Raw genomic sequence first — 19,038 nt, forward strand, 5'->3', positions numbered from 1 at the left:
TCTCTCTCTTCTCTCTCTCCTCTCTCTCTCTTCTCTCTCTCTCTATCTCTCTCTCTCTCTCTCTCTCTCTCTCTCTCTCTCTCTCTCTCTTCTCTCTTCTCTCTCTCTCTTCTCTCTCTCTCTCTCTCTCTCTCTCTTCTCTCTCTCGCTCTCTCTCTCTCTCTCCTCTCTCTCTCTCTCTCTCTCTCTCCTCTTCTCTTCTTCTCTCTCTCTCTCTCTCTCTCTCTCTCTTCTCTCTCTCTCTCTCTCTCTCTTCTCTCTCTCCTCTCTCTCTCTCTCTCTCTCTATCTCTCTCTCTCTCTCTCTCTCTCTCTCTCTCTCTCTTCTCTCTCTCTCTCTCTCTCTCTCTCTCTCTCTTCTCTCTCTCTCTCTCTCTCTCTTCTCTCTCTCTCTCTCTCTCTCTCTCTTCTCTCTCTCTCTCGCTCTCTCTCTCTCTCTCTCTCTCTCTCTCTCTATCTCTCTCTCTCTCTCTCTCTCTCTCTCTCTCTCTCTCTCTCTCTCTCTCTCTCTCTCGCTGCTGTCTGTGTTCGCCGTTGCGTTTGCTATCCTTACTTCATCACCGCACCGTTTGCCGCCGTCGGCTCCTCCGTCGGCAAAGCACGACAGGTGCTGGCTGAATGGAAATAGGCTAGAACCGCCAGCCCTGGACGATGTGGGGCGCCGTTGTGTGCGGAGAACGGGTGATACTATCTTTACAGACCGCTAGGAAAGTCGCACATCACTCGGACGCCTGCACAAGGCCGCATGAGGACGCTGGAGCCGTCTATGGCAGCGCTAGTGAGTGGCGCCGCCTGTTGGGCAGACATGACGTGGCCACGGCCTGTTGTGCGGACGGACGGCCGCCGGCCGTGGTGTGGGCGTCGGCTCATGCCGTGTGCTGCAGCAGCGGTGACGGGCACGCGCCGGCCGGTTCGCAGACGATCCTGCTGACCGCCGACCGGGCCGTCACCACCATGGCGCTGAACCCGGCCGCCCTCTGGGAGCTGGCGGTGGCCACGGCCGACGGCTTCGTCCGCATCTATGACCGCAGGATGATCCGGTCACGCGATGAGCACGGTCAGTCGTGCTTGCCGCTGCCGCCGCTTCCGCTGTTGGGCGATGCCCGCGACTCGTGGAGTGTCGCGTAGCTCTCGCATCCCGCTCTTTTGTTTAGCGTTGCACGAGTCCGTGCTTTGAAGCGCTGAAAAAGCTTTCAGTGCTGATTCCGAAGGGGAGATCTGCTGCGTCCCGGTTATTAGTTTGCGTCAGTCCTGTTGCATGATTTACGTACGGCCGTGTTCTGGTCGATGCCCTGCTTTTGGGCGCACCTGCATGTCATGCGTAACTAGACGTGTAACCTCTATGTGTGTCGTGCCATTTTCGCGTACATACTTCGGCTTAAATCACCATTGTGGGCACGAGAAGGTCACTATGCTCAGCTTGTGAAATAGTGGGCGCGGCAGATTGCACCGCCCTTTGGGCCCGCGGCGATGGTCCCGCCAGCGTGGCGGGGACATCCCCGAATCTGTGGTATACGTCTGTCGCCCCCGTTCGCTTCTGACGACCCATTGACCTTGACCTGGTGCGGCCGGCAGCGGGCGCCATGAACCGATGGACGGCGCCCAACCTGCACGGCGCCACGCACCGCATCACGGCCATGCGCTACGACCGGCGCGGCCGCCAGCTGCTCGTCTCATACTCGGCCGACGACGTGTACCTGTTCGACCTAGATGCCGAGGAGGGCCGGCCGGCGGCGGCGGCGGCAGCGGCGCCGGCCGCGCCGCCGCGGCCGCCTGTCAAGAGGCTTCGCCTGCGCGGAGACTGGTCCGACACGGGTCCCGAGGCGCGACCCGAGCGGTCTGGCGCCGCAGCCGCCGCCGCCACCGCCGACCGGCCCGCGCAGGGCCAGCTGCCGTCGGCGTCGCCTCCGCCGCCGGGTGAGGCTGCGGGTAAGTGGGGACGTGGGATACGGCACTCTCTCGCGACGCCGTGTGACTGTGTGGTCTGAGCGATGTGGTACAGGGCTGGGAATTGGTGCAGTCAATATGCTACTTAATACGCTGTAGACTGACTTGTCATGGTCACGCTCTCCGCCACGAGTCCCGGTCGCTGGGAGCGGCTGTCATTGGCTCCGGTGGTCGCCGCCTGTGACGATGAAGCCCCCGGCAGAGGAGCGCGACCGACCGGCGCGCCGGCCTGGCATCTCGCTGCACGCCAACCTGATCAACCAGATGAGCGACGTGCTGCAGCGCTTGCTGAGCAGCGAGATGCCGGCCCGGCCGGAGGGGGTGCCGCCGCCGCCTCCGCCGCCGCCGCCGGACTTCAGCAGCCGTCCGGTGACGCGCCGCGTGCTGGAGCGCATCCGGCAGCGGCGCGCGCTCCACGTGGAGCAGGTGATGGCGGGTGGGCCGGGCGCCGCGATCCAGGGCCCGGGGCATCTGCTGGCTGCGCTGTGGTTTTGTCTTGAACGTTCGGCGGCACTGGATGGTCTGTCGGCGTGTATTTCATAACGCCGGGCGCTGGGGTCGGTGCCGAAGGATGCTGCCGTCCTGCAGACAGCGACCTGAGTCGGTCGTTGGACGACAGACGGGTATCAGCGTTATGGATGTGAGCTGGTAGGAGCAGCCGCGCTGTGGCGGCCCACGCTCACCGTCTGCCGTCTGCAGATGGTGCACGACATGGAAGCTCTGCACACATCCGACGACGAGACTGCCGCGGCGGCCAGCGGGGGCAGCGGCGCCGGCCCGCCCCGCGGCCGCCACCCTGCAGACGCCGGCTCCGCGGCGGCGGACGGACCGACGGAGAGGGCGCCACCGGTGCCTCGCCGTCCGTCGCCGACGGCCAGTACCCGGCCGACGTCCAGGCGGCGCTGGAGGAGGGTCCCGCGGCGGCAGGCGGCAGCGGCTGCCGCGCCTGTGGCGCCGCCGCCGCTCGGCCCGTACATGGACCTGGAGACGGAGTCGGTGGTGGTGCGCAGTGAGCGCTGGTCAACCTGTACTACAACCCGCAGAGCTCCACGGCCGGCCAGATCTCCGTGGAGAACCCGTGCACCCAGCCGGGCATGTCCGGGCAGCGTGCCGGCCAGTGTCGCACCACCTTCGCCGAGAGGTGAGCGCCCCAGGGCGACGCGCGCCGCCGCGTCGCTGTCTCGGCTCGAGGCGGCACTCGGACGGTATCAGGTGGCGCTCGAACCCGACGCCACGTATTCTGGTGTACATGTATACATGCGCTGCCCATTCGTCGGTGCTGGTTTCGTTTTTGATTGATGTTTGCGTTCTGGAGGCCGGATTGCCATGGTACTCTGAAAGCTTGCCTCGACCGTCGCCGCTATCCTGTGATGTGTGCCTGCATTTCATCGTTATCCTGTGAGTGGTCACGCTGTAAGAGCGCCGCGAGCCCAGTTCCGCCACTGTTGACAGCACGCTGCTGGGCCATTCCACGGCAAAGCAACAGGTGAAAGGACCAAAATCACACCCCATGCTTTTGTTTGCCTTGCTGAAAGTCGGTGTGGAGTGCTCAGAATTTTGCTGTGCAATGTTTTATAGGAAGATCAGAGCGACAGCTGAGGACCTCTGGCATTTTTAGGTCAGCTAGCGAGGGTGTCCCTCTACGGTCAAAAAGTTAGTCAAATTTATCGGAATCGCACAAAACTGCATGCTTTTAAGCTGGCAAAGATGCAATGCACCTTTTGGCTACATGTAAGTATTTTTATATAAATTTCAAATTGTGTCCTCATGACCTAGAGTTGTATAACCTTCTTGGCCCTTTGGCCTTTTACAATATTGTTTTTTGAAGCAAGGAAACTAACAGCAATCAATTATCTACTGATTCTAATCATGAATTGCATTTTCTTAGTAAAGTTGCGATTTTTGCCATCAATTGAGCATGACGGAATATGATGTACTGGAATATTATAAGACTTCCTCCAAAATGCATTTCCATACTCTTGTCCGTCACTCAACATATAGACGGCCGCCGCATTGACTCGGCATAAGAGCTTCAGATGACATGTAACGACACAGTGCAGCAATGAGGTGATCTGCTGCTGTAAGTCAGCTTATGCGATTGCGACAAGGTGCTCTTTTGCCCAAGCATTGAGCTTCAGCGCGCTCACAGACACATATTGCCTGCCTTCTTTTACTTCGCACCCCGTCTTGATGAACAGATGGTGAGCCTCGGAGTCGTCGATGTTGCTGGTGGGGCCTAGTGAAAGCCCCCAGCTCCCTTCACTGTGGTGGCTGTTGACAAACGCTCGGTGAAGTGATGTGTGACGCTCGCCACCTCCTCACAAGACACCGAGAGGAGGATGGCTTTGCTGGCCAGTGTCTCCGACTTGGGTTTCATCACGTTCTCCGTCGTCAGTATTTGGCGGTGATGGGTGCGCTTGAGGCTCTCTTGTACTGCGGCACGCTCAGCCCCTCCCACGGTGTCGGCACAGGCCCCCGTACCATGCCACGTGACACACAACTGCCACTCACAGGTCACCCCGAGGTCAGCTTGTATTGGCAAACATCGATATAGTTCTACTCGTTTGTAAACTGTGTGTCACTTTCGGCCGTGAAACCATTTTGGTTAAGATAGGGCGCTTTGGCACAGCATTCTGGGCCAAGCCGTTGTAAAAATGCATGAACCGTGGTGTTCATATTCTTTGTAACATCAGAGATGAAACGACGGATCTCATGACACAGCTCGCCCTCCTGATCCCGCTTATCAGCTACAAAGTGGCGTCTAGTCAAATTTGTGATTTGCTAGATAAGAGAGATTATGTTTTCTTCCTTTGTTTCGACGATATCTGCTAGTGCAAAGCGATCTGTGGTTACCCGCTGTTAATACATAATTTCATCATCCATACCACCAAGGGTTGGACCACGCTCGTCGCTGTCTTCTGTGTTGTCCCATAGGATAAGACCGAGCTTGACACTCTCCGTGTCTGTGACGGGCCGCTCTGTGACTGACTGTCCTGTGACGGGCCGCTCTGTGACGGATTTCTCTATGACAAAGTGCTCTGTGACAAGCCGCTCTGTGACGGGCCGTTCTGCGACATGCCGCTCTGTGACGGACCGCCCTGTGGCGGGGTGCTCAGTGACGGGCTTCTGTGTTTCGGGTTGCTCCGTGACGGGCCGTTCTGTGATGGGCCGCTCTGCGACGGGCCGCTCTGTGACGGACAGCTCTGTGGCGGGGTGCTCAGTGAGGTCATTCAGAGGCCATTTGGATTGTTCTGTGGCGGGGTGCAAAGTGACGGGCTTCTGTGTTCCGAGTTGCTCTGTGACGGATTGCTCCGTGACTGGCCACTCTGTGGCGTGCCGCTCTGTGACGGACCGCCCTGTGGCGGGGTGCAAAGTGACGGGCTTCTGTGTTCCGGGTTGCCCTGTGACGGATTGCTCTGTGACTGACCGCTCTATGACGGGTCGCTCTGTGACGGGCCGCTCTGTGACGGGCCGTGCGTCTGTGACCATCTCAGGGCGATGCTGTTGTCATGCGGCTCGGCCCAGGAGCCGGACGGTGCGGAGCCAGACGGCCAGCCGGAACCGTCGACCCAGTGCATGGACAGCGACAGGCAGCCGCGTGTGTACAGGAGGTACACCGGACACCGCAACGCCAGGTGCGTGCTGAGCGGGCCGGCCGGCCTCGCTGCGCTGTCCGTCCAGTGGCCGGCCTCCCTGAGGGCGGGCCGGCCGGTCGCTGGTGGTCACTCAGCTGGCCGGGCGGGAGGTGCTGTCCATCGGGCGCCGCGAGGTCGCTGCCTGCGCTCGTCGACGTTGACCCGCTTCTTGCCTGAGGACCCCCCGCCCCCACGCTTCCAGAGACGTTTGTCTCTCTTGAGAGGTCATCCACGCCGAAGAAGCTGCTCTTTGTCAGAGGCCATTTGCGCCTCCTGAAAGCATTACATCCCCTGAATGATCAACCAGCCCTGCTCTCCGACAGAGATTCCTCGCGTCGTCCAAGGGCTTGCTCCCCTCCGGAGGTCCCTCAAGCCGTCCCAGGGGCTGCTCCCCTCCAGAGATGCCTCACGTCGCCGGTGTATGTCCCGATGCAGGACAATGATCAAGGAGGCCAACTTCTGGGGCGACGACCACGTGGTGTCGGGCTCTGACTGCGGTCACGTGTTCATCTGGGACCGGCACAGCGGCCGGCTGGTCACCATTCTGGAGGCAGACCGACACGTGGTCAACTGTGAGTACCGCCCTCTCACCTCAAACACACACACGCAAACGCACACATACACACGGACACGGACGAGGCCTGGAACATCAGGAACAGAGTATGTTGTATGGCGGTGCGAGGCGCACAGACAGGGCAGGGATCAGACTGTGGTCCTGGCACGGTAACTATGATAGATGTTTGCATAATGCAAAGTGCAGTCGTGGTCTTGGTCGATGGATAAACATCGTCCTGCATCTACACTAATATCCCTGTGTGCACGCATGTGTTGTCAGTCACTGGATTGCTGCACACTCGCCACATCCCTGTAGTATTTGGTCGCTGCATGTCAGCCGGTTTCGTCATATTTGGGGCACGTCTGGATCATGTTGTGCTGCAGAGTGCGACTCGTCCGCTGTCAGCCAATGCTCGTCGTCGGCAGTCGTGCCGCTTCTGAGCCAGTGGTGCTCCCTCTCGGTTCAGGGTCGTGTTTGCGTACAAGCCCTGCGAATCACCATCGCCTGCTCATGCCTGTCTGACGCGGTATCCGAACTCACTCTGTATTCCGTGCGGTGACGCGGCGGGATTGCATTGTTGGGCCACCCGTCCGGGCCGAGCCGGCAGAGGCCGGGCCGCCGGGCGGACGCTTGATGGGCGGACCACGTACGACGGGAAGCCGACTGGCGCTGACAAGTCGGCAAACACTGCCGCCAGAGCGACAACCGACCGTGCGGCGCGGTGGGAATGACCGTCGTCGCCACTCTGGCCGCGCTGATTAACTGGGTTATCTAGAGTGACTTATCGCTATGGTTGCCCGGCGTAATTGGCTGTCATATCGGGCACTCCCACATCTTTCATTGGTGCAATGTTGTCTCACGCTTGCTCTCCGCTCGTAAGCTATGGCATATGCAGTTCTGCATGTTACATTAACAAATGTATTGAACGTCAACGCAGGTTGTCGTGACGTTACGTTAACTCGTCTCACCGCGCCAGTAGATCAGCTGTAACATACCAGTTCCGTGTTAAACCATCACAGGTCGAGCAGAACTATTTGGAAGTGTTATCATCACTTTGCAGAAGGCCCGTCAACGGTGTTATTGCCTTTATCCAGCACGCCGTCAGTTCAGGAGACTCCGACGCCGACTCAGCCCGTTATCGGTGCTCCATGACGAGTTGCCCATTGTTGGTAAACAACTTAGACAAGGGAGCTGGCGACTGACAGCGAAATGCGAAGTCGAGTCTGGCTTTCTATTTATTTGCAGCCGCACAAAGCGATATTGCCTATCATATTATTTCGAAGCAGAATATCGTTTTTAATGGGAATGCCTTGTATGCGAGCAAGGAAAGCCCTTGAGCTCCTGGCTTTTGGACGTTGTGGATAGAGTTTTTATTCTGACAATAATCGGTCTCCACCATGCCAGGAGCACTGGTTAGATTGTGTCATGAAGCAGGCGTCAACACATCTTAAAGACATTGATGGACAAATTATACGCATATACATTATGCAAAAACAAACGCGCATTGAAGCACATATTAAACTCGGCTTTGCCCACGAGTGATGATGGTCACCCGTTACCATGATCACAACAGGAAATGTCGAGTTTTGTCGGAGTGGTCAATGCCTGCATGATACCGCGTATAACCGGTAGCTCCTGGCATACCGAAGGTCAGTTATTGTCATGGTGAGAACTTTCAGCTCACAGTGTGCAGATCTTCAGGGGAGGCGAACACAGCTATGAGCCCGCAGTGTTGTATGCACCAGCCGACGTGTCCTAACATCAGTGGGCGAGGCCTCCGGCGAGGCTTTAGGATCAGCCTGCCGCCGGAGCGGACTCCTGCCTGTTGTGCGCTCGCCTGTGAGCGTCCGCAGCCCGGCCGGGCCCGACGTCAGCGGCGTCGGCGGCGGCGTCGGCCGTGTGTGCCACGCTCAACGGTGCGTTCGCGTTGCTGCAGGCGTGCAGCCACACCCGCTGGACCCCGTGCTGGCCACGTCCGGCATCGACTACGACATCAAGCTGTGGGCGCCGCTGGCCGAGCAGCCCACCCTGGACCGGCAGCGGGCCGAGGAGGTCAGTGTCCGCCGCCCACGCCCACGCGCTCCCCGACTCGGGCGCGCTGCCCGACGGTGCACCGGGCTACGCGTCAGGGTGGGACGTGTGACCCAGAGTGTGGGATGATTTATAATGGGCATTGACCGTTGTGATTCTTGATGGACAGCCTGCTGAGATGTGTACCATGCGCTCTGGTATTTGTGGCACTTTTTTGTCCGGTCCTGAAGTCCCCTGGGTTTGTCGTAAGGTGTGGTGTCATCGAACCAGATGGGGTTTGATGAAGGGGCTGTGCGCCGGCCGCTGCCGGGCAGCTGCGCCCACGCGGCGTCTCGCCTGACCACGCCCCGTCCGCAGCTGATGGCGAGGAACCAGGTGATGCTGGAGGAGACCCGCGACACCATCACCGTGCCGGCCTCCTTCATGATCCGCATGCTGGCCTCGCTCTCGCGCCGAGGTGGGCGGCCGAGACGTTACGAGTCAGGCAGGGATGCGCGCCAGCCTGTGGGACTATCGGGAGCAGGGGGGGGGGGAGGGGCGTGGGCTGGCCGGCCAGTGGTGCTATCAGGGTGGGGTGGCCGGGTCAGCCAGTGGTATCATTGGAAGAGGGGGGGGGGGGGGGGGTACCCGCCTGCGGTACACACAGAGTGTCGCCGCCACGCGCCAGCCAGTGGTGCCATCAGGGTGGTGTCGGCCCGCCTGCCACTAACATTATAAGTGCGGGGTGGTCTGTCTGGTAGTGATGACACCAGGGTGCGCCCGGTGGCAAGTGATACCAAGGGAGGACTCCCACGTGCGGTAACACCGGCCCCGTGTGGCCTCCACCAATGGCACGGTCGGGCCCTCCCGGCAGCCAGCCGTCAGAGCTGTTCGGCACCAGGCTCGGAGTATGCCGGCTTGCTGGGGATGGCTTGCCGAGCTGACACAAATGTGCCCCGCTGTTTATGGACAGAGCTGGCCGATCTGCGATACCGGTCGTGCGGCTTTTAGTTTGCGCCACCTCCTCAGTCACGTGCCAGCGTCACGCTAATGGAGGGGGCGTGCCGTGCGATTTAAGGCGTTCTGCAGCGACGCCGGCTCCAGGTGCGCCCCTCTCTGTCGCCGGCCGGGGAGGGCCCCCTCTCGCTGGCCAGCCGTTGCCCGGAGCCTCTGCTTACCGCCGCGTCTGCTGCAGGACGCCAGGGCGGGCAGGAGTCGTGAGCCTGCGTCGGAGCGGCCTCATCGGCGGGGCGGCGGGACGGCGGCCGCGCGCCGAGCCGGCCCGCTGGCGGCCGGCCGCGCCCACAGGCGGGACTGCGCTGGCAGCGTGGGGCTCGCTGGTCTGCCGTGTGGTGGCCCCCTGTCGGAGCAGCGCGGCCGCGAGGTGTTCCGTGTGCAGCCGACGGTGCTGATGGTCATACCTCCTTAGCTGTGTTTTAATGTGGTGCCAGGTGAAAACGTCCTACCCACGCCAGTATTGCACGAGGGAGACGGTTGCTGATAGTTTAAGCTGTTGTATACCACTGACTTGTGCGAGTGACTTTTCAAAGCTGTCACGCATCCTCAAACTAGACAGCTCGATGTATCTACGCGTCCGATGACGTGTACTTGAAGTGCTGCATCTCAGACTAGAACAAAATCGATTAAGATGGCCTTATCGGAGCTGGGCTGCGAACCTGGCGTGATTCACCGTCCTCAGCAGCAGCTGTCTGTTCGGCATCGGGTCACATTGTCGGCACCCGTGCCTGTGCAATACTGGCGGCTGTATCTGAGATGTGTTCTTCAGGCGGTGCCGGCCGTCCCGGGCACCCTCAGCTGCTCCCCTCCCACGGTCCTTGGCGACGGCCGGCGGCGCGGGCCCGTGCGCGGCCCAGCCTCTCGCCTCCAGCCGCGCTCGCCCAGATACGCCGCTGGTGCCATTATGTCGCGCCGAGTGGACGCCAGTTTGTTCCGCCAGCAATAACGCTGCTCTAGTCGAGAGGGCTGTGCGCCCGCTGCGGTTTTGCGGCCCTCGCTGCGGTGCGGTGTACCCAGCCAACTAATGATGCCTGCAGTCCGCTCCCAGGCACGCAGTGCTGTATACCGTGTCATGTGTGTGTGTTACCTCTGTCATATATCACGTGTTGGAGTGTCTAACTGACGTTGCATTCGCGGCGATTACTCGGCATGTCCTGCGCGGAAATGCCTGGTGTCGCAGCGCCCCGGCCGCCGGTCGTGATCGCTCTCGCCGCGCAATAAACATCAACGAGCCGGAACGGCGTCTGCGGCGGCGCTCAGGTGACGGCGAGGGACGGACAGAGTGACCGGCCCGAGCACAGAGGGACGAGATCCGGCAGCTCACAGACCCCCCCCCCCCCCCCTCCTCACCCTCCCAGGGGCGATTCGTGGAGCGGCGGCCGTCAGACGGCGCGTGGTTAGTGTCTGGAGCTGTGGAACGCTGGCACAGCTGCAGCTGGATATGCTTCGTGATACTGGGGGGAGGGGGGGGGGAGACTGCTTGGAAGTTCTTTTCGATCTTTGGCTACTGCATATTGGAGCTCGCTGGTCATAAGCACAAATGTTCTGCAGCCGTGTATCGCTCCACCCTGTTTGTTGTCGAGGGCTGCCAGCGACTTCCAACACAGCCCACGAACTCAGGAAGGGCATCACCGTCGTCACCACTCGGTTCGGTGACGCTGCCGCTGACTGCGGGCGGTGGGATGTGATGACCTGCGGCGAGCAAGGTGTGCGGGTGGCCGGGGTGCGTGACGCTGCCTCTGACTGGCGGGCGGTGGGATGTGATGACCTGCGACGAGCAGGGTGTGGGGGTGGCCGGGGGTGCGTGACACTGCCGCTGACTGGCGGGCGGCAGGATGTGATGACCTGTGGCGAGCAGGTTGTGCGGGTGGCCGGCGGGGTGGTCTCGAGTGGAAGCCCTGCCAGTGGAGCCCCACTGGCGTGGTGCAGGTGTAGGCTAGGGTAAGCAACGCACCGCCAAACGAGGGATTCAGATCCTAAATTACATTTTAGAAATCGTCTCACGTTCGTGATAAACTCTCAATGTCTGAACATCATTTGCGGGTAGAACGGTGGGTAGATCTGGAAGACGCAGAAGCGACACAAAGTTGGCGCAGTCGCTTCAAAAGCAGCTGAGGCTTTTGGTAAGCGTCGGGCTCAAAGTGTTGGCGGAAAACAGCTGGGCTGAGGGGAATTTGATTGCTAAGTTGACGTATTTCTCCAGCAGCGCGTTCTGTCTCAGAAGGTGCAGGGTTTGGCACAGCTGGGGCGGCGTGGAGCGCGCGGACCAAACTCCCAATTACCGCCGAAATTGTCATTCTCGGCGTCGGCGCCCCCCGGGCCGCACGTTTGCTCCCTCGGCGGTGATTGACTTTCGGCGACAGAGATAGGCCGTTCCGCCAGCTGCCACCATTTACCGATCTCCCGCCACGCGCCGCGCGGCCGCCGCCGCCACCTGCCGACTGCCGGGCGGGCTTCGCCCCCTCCCCTCCGCCCCCCGCCCGCCCGTGATTTCAGTACAAACACCGCGACGGCGGTGGTGGCCGTCCTCTTTCGCGACGCGGCTGCATCAAACACGAGGCACAAAAACATGTGTTTCAATTATGGCGCGGCGTCGGGCGCTGTCTGGCCCCGGTCGGCCGCCGACTGTTTGAGGAGTGCCAGGTTTCGGCGTTCGCCGCCCGGATCGACGTCTGCGGGCCCGGCGGATGTGAGTGCCGGAGGCGCCGGGGCAGACTCCCGGGTCGGCCAGCGCCCGTTTGCGTCCATTGTGACCATGGCTTGAAATTCGAGCTCTGACAATATAAATAGCGTCTTTTTTATTACGTTTAACTCGCACCCAGAAGCCAGCTCAAGGCCTTTGTTACTTCAATTCGTTTATGTATTTTTCCGATCCTACATTCGGCAATGCGTTTTGCTTTTCGGCGCAATATTTTCACTCCCTCGGATCCATAAAACTTATTCAGATATGAGCATGCGTAGTTGTTTGGAAGCGTCACAATTCACAACACAGCAATCAGTCTTCCGCTATCAGAAATTCACGGTCTGCGATCCCAGAAATGTCGACTCTATTATCCCCGAACGTGACCTTTCTGCTTATGAAAGGGTGCGATAATGACCCTTTTGGATCGTAGATGCGGAAGGAATTTAATAAGAAGGCGGCGAACAATGCTGCAATCTGGCCGCCGCGCGGAGCTCAGGCCTGGCCGCCTTGCAAACCTCAGGCCGGGCCGCCATGGGAAGCTCAGTCCTGCCACCATGCGAAGCTCAGGTCTGGCCGCCAGCTGATCTGCTGGCAGCAGGGAGGAACCTCTAAAGTTGACCTTAAGCGAGTTTGACCGATGAACCGACCCTCCGCGCCCTCTGTCGACACGCCGCTGGCAGTCCGCCTGAGCTGCGGGCCTCCCCATTTGGCCTGGCATAGCAGACTGTCTGTGGTGTCCCCAGCCCGGCCGGCGGACACATAGCAGGCTGTCTGTGGTGTCCCCAGCCCGGCCGGCGGATGCATAACAGGCTGTCTGTGGTGTCCCCAGCCCGGCCGGCGGACACATAGCAGGCTGTCTGTGGTGTCCCAGCCCGGCCGGCGGACACAGCAGGCTGTCTGTGTGGTGTCCCCAGCCCGGCCGGCGGATGCATACAGGCTGTCTGTGGTGTCCCCAGCCGGCCGGCGGATACATAGCAGGCTGTCTGTGGTGTCCCCAGCCCGGCCGGCGGACACATAGCAGGCTGCTTGTGGTGTCCCCAGCCCGGCCGGCGGATACATAGCAGGCTGTCTGTGGTGTCCCCAGCCCGGCCGGCGGACACATAGCAGGCTGTTTGTGGTGCCCCAGCCCGGCCGGCGGACATAGCAGGCTGTCTGTGGTGTCCCCAGCCCGGCCGGCGGACACATAGCAGGCTGTCTGTGGTGTCCCCAGCCCGGCCGGCGGACACATAGCAGGCTGTCTGTGGTGTCCCCAGCCCGGCCGGCGGATACATAGCAGGGTTTGGTGTCCCCAGCCGGTCGGCGGACACATAGCAGGCTGTCGTGGTGTCCCCAGCCCGGCCGGCGGATACATAGCAGGCTGTCTGTGGTGTCCCCAGCCCGGCCGGCGGATACATAGCAGGCTGTCTGTGGTGTCCCCAGCCCGGCCGGCGGACATAAGCAGGCTGTCTGTGGTGCCCCAGCCCGGCCGGCGGATATACATAGCAGGCTGTCTGTGGTGTCCCCAGCCCGGCCGGCGGACACATAGCAGGCTGTTGTGGTGTCCCCAGCCCGGCCGGCGGATACATAGCAGGCTGTCTGTGGTGTCCCCAGCCGGCCGGCGGACACATAGCAGGCTGTTGTGGTGTCCCCAGCCCGGCCGGCGGACACATAGCAGGCTGTCTGTGGTGTCCCCAGCCCGGCCGGCGGACACATAGCAGGCTGTCTGTGGTGTCCCCAGCCCGGCCGGCGGACACATAGCAGGCTGTCTGTGGTGTCCCCAGCCCGGCCGGCGGATACATAGCAGGCTGTTTGTGGTGTCCCCAGCCCGGTCGGCGGACACATAGCAGGCTGTCCGTGGTGTCCCCAGCCCGGCCGGCGGATACATAGCAGGCTGTCTGTGGTGTCCCCAGCCCGGCCGGCGGATACATAGCAGGCTGTCTGTGGTGTCCCCAGCCCGGCCGGCGGATACATAGCAGGCTGTCTGTGGTGTCCCCAGCCCGGCCGGCGGACACATAGCAGGCTGTCTGTGGTGTCCCCAGCCTGGCCGGCGGACACATAGCAGGCTGTCTGTGGTGTCCCCAGCTCGGCCGGCGGATACATAGCAGGCTGTCTGTGGTGTCCCCAGCCCGGCCGGCGGGTACGTTCGGGCAACTGTCAGTTGGGGCCGTGACCCATGCTCTGGCTCGGTGCAGTGTCTTAATGCTGCTGTCTGGAGCAGTTTACGGATCAAGGGCTCGCACAGGCTTCCGCTTCTAAGATGCAATATCTGTCATGCTATTTTCGAAAACGAAATGTTCATGCCAGACGTGAGTCGCCTTGACGATGAACTCAAACTCAGAAGAAAGACACGTGCTTCACATTAACCCTGCCCTGATAGGCACGTTTTATGTAACACGGACCGATAGGGGGAGGGGATTGGTATCAGCCCTGATGTTTCCAAGATAAAAGAGATGGAGCCTAGCGGAAACGGCCAGTGGATGTTTATCATCGACATATCGCGATTGATTATAATTTGTATGTTGCTAGGTTAATAAAGGACCCATTATACCAGATCAAAGTTCAAATTTCCTGAAAATAGAAATTTTCTTTCTCACGTTCTCATATGTACCATACCTTGAATCGACACCAAACATATGCAGACTTATTCCTTGTTCGTTATGGTGTCTGGTTCCGATAATGAAGCGTCGGCCTGCCGCGCACGAAAATGCTAAGGACACTTTTTTGTTTTGACGGTATGCGCAATGGATGCCCCACAGGCTACCGAAAAATTTTGGCGTGATTACACGACATGCCGTAGAAGCATCCTCCTAAAACCATAAAGGGTATGCACTGACCCCCACCCCACCCCAGTCCACCCCTTATCAGGGCGAGCGTTAGTCAGCTGTCCAGCAAGACAGCTGATGCGAAATGTCGCGTGCTTCAACATTGCAGTCGCCGTCCCCTTCCTCCTCACACCGGCCTCGGTTCTCCGCTCACCCGCTCGAGGATGACCTTGATCATGATTTTCGTCCCCGTGGAGAAAAGCTCACCAGTGCCAGGATGTCGTTGATCTGACTAATACTATGCATAACGACTGCGTGATTTGCAATGCAGATGTGGCAGGGATGACATGCCCGGTTTTGCCGGCCTCGGTGGCGCGGCTGAGACGTCCTGGTTTGGGAGGAGTGCGCGTGTTGACTTCACCATTCAGAATGTCTCCAAACCAATGTCCGTTTCAGATGAATGGTGATTTCATGCAGGCATTGTGCGAGTGGGTTTTTACTGTGGGACACGACATCCAAGAACGGACCGATGAATTATTCATGAGCCTGGGGGTGACCGATCTCGTTTGAGGTACGGCTGTTTTATGCAATCGCGACACACTGTCAATGCATATTGTAAGCCACGGGCTTCTCTGACGCCCGCGGTCGCCAGGTCCCACGGCTCAGTCGGCCCATCCCTTCCGGTACCGTGCCGGTGCGCGGGGCCCTCCGTCCGCCGTTTCCGTCGGGCCGCGGCCCCAGAGAGCCGCCTGTCGCACGCCCCCGCCGCGGCCCGCGGCGGCCCGTCTACGCCATTGTTCCTGGCCGGACCACCTGCGGCAGCGCGAGCAAACACCCTCGTCGGCGCCGCGGCGTCTCGGCCAGCTGCGGGGCCGCGGGAGGCCGCGCGCGCGCCTGACTGACTCCAGCCGGCGTTCTGCGGCTCGAGGCAGCCGCCGCCTCCGCCGCCGCCGGGGCCGAACCCGGCCAACTCCCGCCGGGCTGCTGCACTGACGGCCGACGCCCCCCGTGCTGCTGCACTGACGGCCGGCGCCCCCCGTGCTGCTGCACTGACGGTCGGCGCCCCCCGTGCTGCTGCACTGACGGCCGACGCCCCCCGTGCTGCTGCACTGACGGCCGGCGCCCCCCGTGCTGCTGCACTGACGGCCGGCGCCCCCCGGGCTGCTGCACTGACGGTCGGCGCTCCCCGTGCTGCTGCACTGACGGTCGGCGCCCCCCGTGCTGCTGCACTGACGGCAGACGCCCGCCGGGCCGCTGCACTGACGGCAGACGTCATCGTCGGCGGCAGCGGTGACGTTCCGGAGCTGGCGGCGGCGGTGACGCTCCGGAGCTGGCGGCGGCGGCGACGCTCCGGAGCTGGCGGCGGCGGTAACGCTCCGGAGCTGGCGGCGGCGGCGACGCTCCGGAACTGGCGGCGACGGTGGCGCTCCGGAACTGGCGGCGACGGTGACGTTCCGGAACTGGCGGCGACGGTGACGTTCCGGAGCTGGCGGCGACGGTGGCGCTCCGGAGCTGGCGGCGGCGGCTACGCTCCGGAGCCGGTGGTGGTGGCATGACATGAAGGGCGCGACCTCGCGCCGTGGAAGGCGGCGCCGCGTCGTGTGGCGAGCGATACTCACCAGAGAGACGGTGCACGAGTTCGTGACCACGCGCTGGCACTGCCTTCTGAGCGTCCCACTTGCCGTGACACATCATGAGTCATCGCGAGGAAGACGGTGAATCGTAGTAACGCCAAGCCAGTTATCTTTACACGCTTCTGATGCCACCAGCATTCTGTAATTCACTATTCTCTCAGCTCATTAATATTCTGCCAAGCCAATGGATGATGTTTGACTGAACTTCATTCACAGGAACATTTTCGACGGTCCCAAACTAAGATAAGGTTCCAAATCGGTGTTTGTTTATTGAGGCTAAGAGCAATCTGCATCAGCTATTGTCAGTTTACCGTCCTTTTCTTGTAATAAACTGGCATCAGGGGCCATAGATGGACCCCTAAGTGTTTCCTTAAGTGTTATTTCAAACCACAACTGACTAACGGCGCTGGCCAGTCGCAATCGGTCCCTTGGTCGGTGCTAAAATCCTGGCTTTTGTCACTGTCCGCCGAAGCTAATTACATTCCATTCCGTTTTCCCAGCACAGACTTCCTGAGTGAGCCTGTCAAGCGCATTGTCCAACCGTCTGGCGACGATGTTTTCGAAGCGAGTGCCTTCGGACGGAAGCCTTTCGGTACCGTCCCCTGCCCCTGCCGAAGTCAGCCCAGCCGTCACGTGATTGACAGCGGAATGGTGACCGGCTGCGATCTCATGATCGGACACAATGATTGGCCGGCTAATGGGGCCGCGGCGGCGGCTGACGGCTCGTCCCGCCGGCCCGCCGCCCGCTGTTTGTGCGTCACGGTCAAGCCGAGCAGGCGGGCCCGGACAAGCGTAGCCGCGCGGAACGCTTGCAGACGCGATGCGGACTGCGCTCACTGAGACTAAGGGATCAGACGCGGCCACCCACTGCGACACGCCGTCGATGTCCCACGCGTGGGCGCGTGAGACTGAGACTGGGGGATCAGACGCGGCCTCCCACTACGACACGCCGTCAATGCCCCACACATGGGCGCGTGAGCGTCACCGTGCAGGCTGAGGTCACTCGCCTGTCCCGCACACAATGAGAAGACCTTGACAGCCGGGGCGAGTTCATTCATGCGGGTCCGGCCTGACACGTAATCTGCAGGTCGATCACGCCGTCCGTCCGGCGGACTCCGGCCTGCTCTTCCACCGTCCCCGCCAGTCTTCTGGCGACTGGTGGTGAGAGTCCAGTCCGGGAAGGAGGGAAGCCGGACACGCTGTCTCCCCTCCCCTCTCTCACGTAACCGAGGAGTGCCTCCCAGCCCTCGACACTCCCCGACCTCCGAGGAGTGACGTCATCTGGTGGTCAGTCCTGGCCGCGTCCACCTGTCCGGCCTCCTCGCAGCGCTCCTCTGCACAACCGAGCTCGGCTGGGACAGCGAGTCGCGGCGCTGCTCTGCCCGGCCGTCCTGCCTCACCTGGCTGGAGCCGCAGCTGTCCGCTGGAGGGCTCCTCTGCCCGCTCCCCCGGCCGGCGGCAGGCGGCGCGCGGCCAGCGCCTAGGGGTGCCGCGCCGCTGAATCGTATCACCACCTGCATCGGCTCATCTGGCTGCTCGGCAATTGACACAGTTCTAGCGCTGCCGCTCGGGTGCGATCGCAATCCGGCACCCAAAGATGCCGTCGCCGGGACCGCCAGTCATTCTTCCGCCGGGAGTACGATGGTATCGGAGCTCAGCCGTTTGTCCGGGGTCCGCTCCGGGCTGCTGCCACCTGGCCGCCGCGGGCTGGTGTCCGCGGGACCGACTGGTGTCCCCGGGACCGACTGGTGTCCCTGGGAACAGCTGGTGTCCCCGGAACCGACTGGTGTCCGCAGGACCGACTGGTGTTCCGAGACAGGCTGGTGTCCCCGGGACCGACTGGTGTCCCCGGGACAGGCTGGTGTCCCTGGGAACAGCTGATGTCTCCGGGACCGACTGGTGTCCCTGGGAACAGCTGGTGTCCGCGGGGCCGACTGGTGTCCCCGGGAACAGCTGGTGTCCGCGGGACCGACTGGTGTCCCTGGGAACAGCTGGTGTCCGCGGGACCGGCTGGTGTCCCTGGGAACAGCTGGTGTCCGCGGGACCGACTGGTGTCCCCGGAGCCGACTGGTGTCCCTGAGACCGTTGTGTGTTTCCAGGACCGGCTAGTGTCCCCGGGACCGACTGGCGTCTTCAGGACCGACTGGTTGTCCCTGGTAACAGCTGGTGTTTCCAGGACCGACTGTTGTCCCCCAGACCGACTGGTGTCTTCGAGACCGACTGGTGTCCCCGGAACCGACTGGTGTCCCCGAGACCGTCGTGTGTTTCCAGGACCGGCTGGTGTCCCCGGGACCGACTGGCGTCTTCAGGACCGACTAGTGTCCCTGGGAGCAGCTGGTGTCCCTGGGAGCAGCTGGCGTCCCTGAGAACGGCTTTTGTTCCCGGGACCGGCTGATATCTCCGGGACCCGACTAGTGTCCCCGGGACCGAATCATGTCCCCGGGGACAGCTGATTTTCCCAGGACTAACTAGCATCCCTAGGGACTGGTTTGTATCCAATGACCGGCTGGTATCCGTTTCTTTGCAAGACTCATCGATGGTAGTAGATGATCAATGTGATCAACAGCAAGAATAGCAGCTGGTAAACGGCGGCAGATGCCACGCATGGAGCGCATCCCAAGGACAGCTTTCACAACTGGATGTCTGGAACGAGTGTATTCCCGCGCCTCCGCTGCCTGCGTGGATCCGCGTACCCATGGCAACACTCAACCCCACTCCCCTATCAAGCCGTGTCACCCCTATCCAATCAGACTGTCTCTGGCCACAGCTGCGTCTCGACTGATCGTGACGTCCTGATTGGCGGCGTGCAGCCACAA

At 61.2% G+C, this 19,038-nt stretch overlaps 1 protein-coding gene across 1 annotated transcript; it reads left to right on the forward strand.

Annotated features, from left to right (window-relative positions):
* Positions 1-2,970: 2,970 nt before the first annotated feature.
* Positions 2,971-9,383, forward strand: LOC119101227 (DDB1- and CUL4-associated factor 6). The gene is made up of 6 exons (XM_037224525.1): positions 2,971-3,087; positions 5,441-5,581; positions 6,017-6,153; positions 8,074-8,189; positions 8,526-8,625; positions 9,343-9,383. The coding sequence occupies exons 1-6, from the start codon at positions 3,041-3,043 to the stop codon at positions 9,366-9,368; spliced, it is 567 nt and encodes a 188-aa protein (XP_037080420.1). The 5' UTR covers positions 2,971-3,040; the 3' UTR covers positions 9,369-9,383.
* The last annotated feature ends 9,655 nt before the right edge of the window (positions 9,384-19,038 follow it).

The sequence above is a fragment of the Pollicipes pollicipes genome, unplaced genomic scaffold (assembly GCF_011947565.3).
Source record: "Pollicipes pollicipes isolate AB1234 unplaced genomic scaffold, Ppol_2.1 Scaffold_4881;HRSCAF=5763_pilon_pilon_pilon, whole genome shotgun sequence".
Taxonomy (NCBI): domain Eukaryota; kingdom Metazoa; phylum Arthropoda; class Thecostraca; order Pollicipedomorpha; family Pollicipedidae; genus Pollicipes; species Pollicipes pollicipes.

Excerpts from the sequence above, each read along its gene's own strand:
- LOC119101227 (XM_037224525.1), top strand. The coding sequence starts at position 3,041 with ATGTCCGGGCAGCGTGCCGGCCAGTGTCGCACCACCTTCGCCGAGAG. Across the intron at positions 5,582-6,016 it reads ACCGGACACCGCAACGCCAG|GACAATGATCAAGGAGGCCA; the intron begins GTGCGTGCTGAG and ends GTCCCGATGCAG. Across the intron at positions 6,154-8,073 it reads AGACCGACACGTGGTCAACT|GCGTGCAGCCACACCCGCTG; the intron begins GTGAGTACCGCC and ends GCGTTGCTGCAG.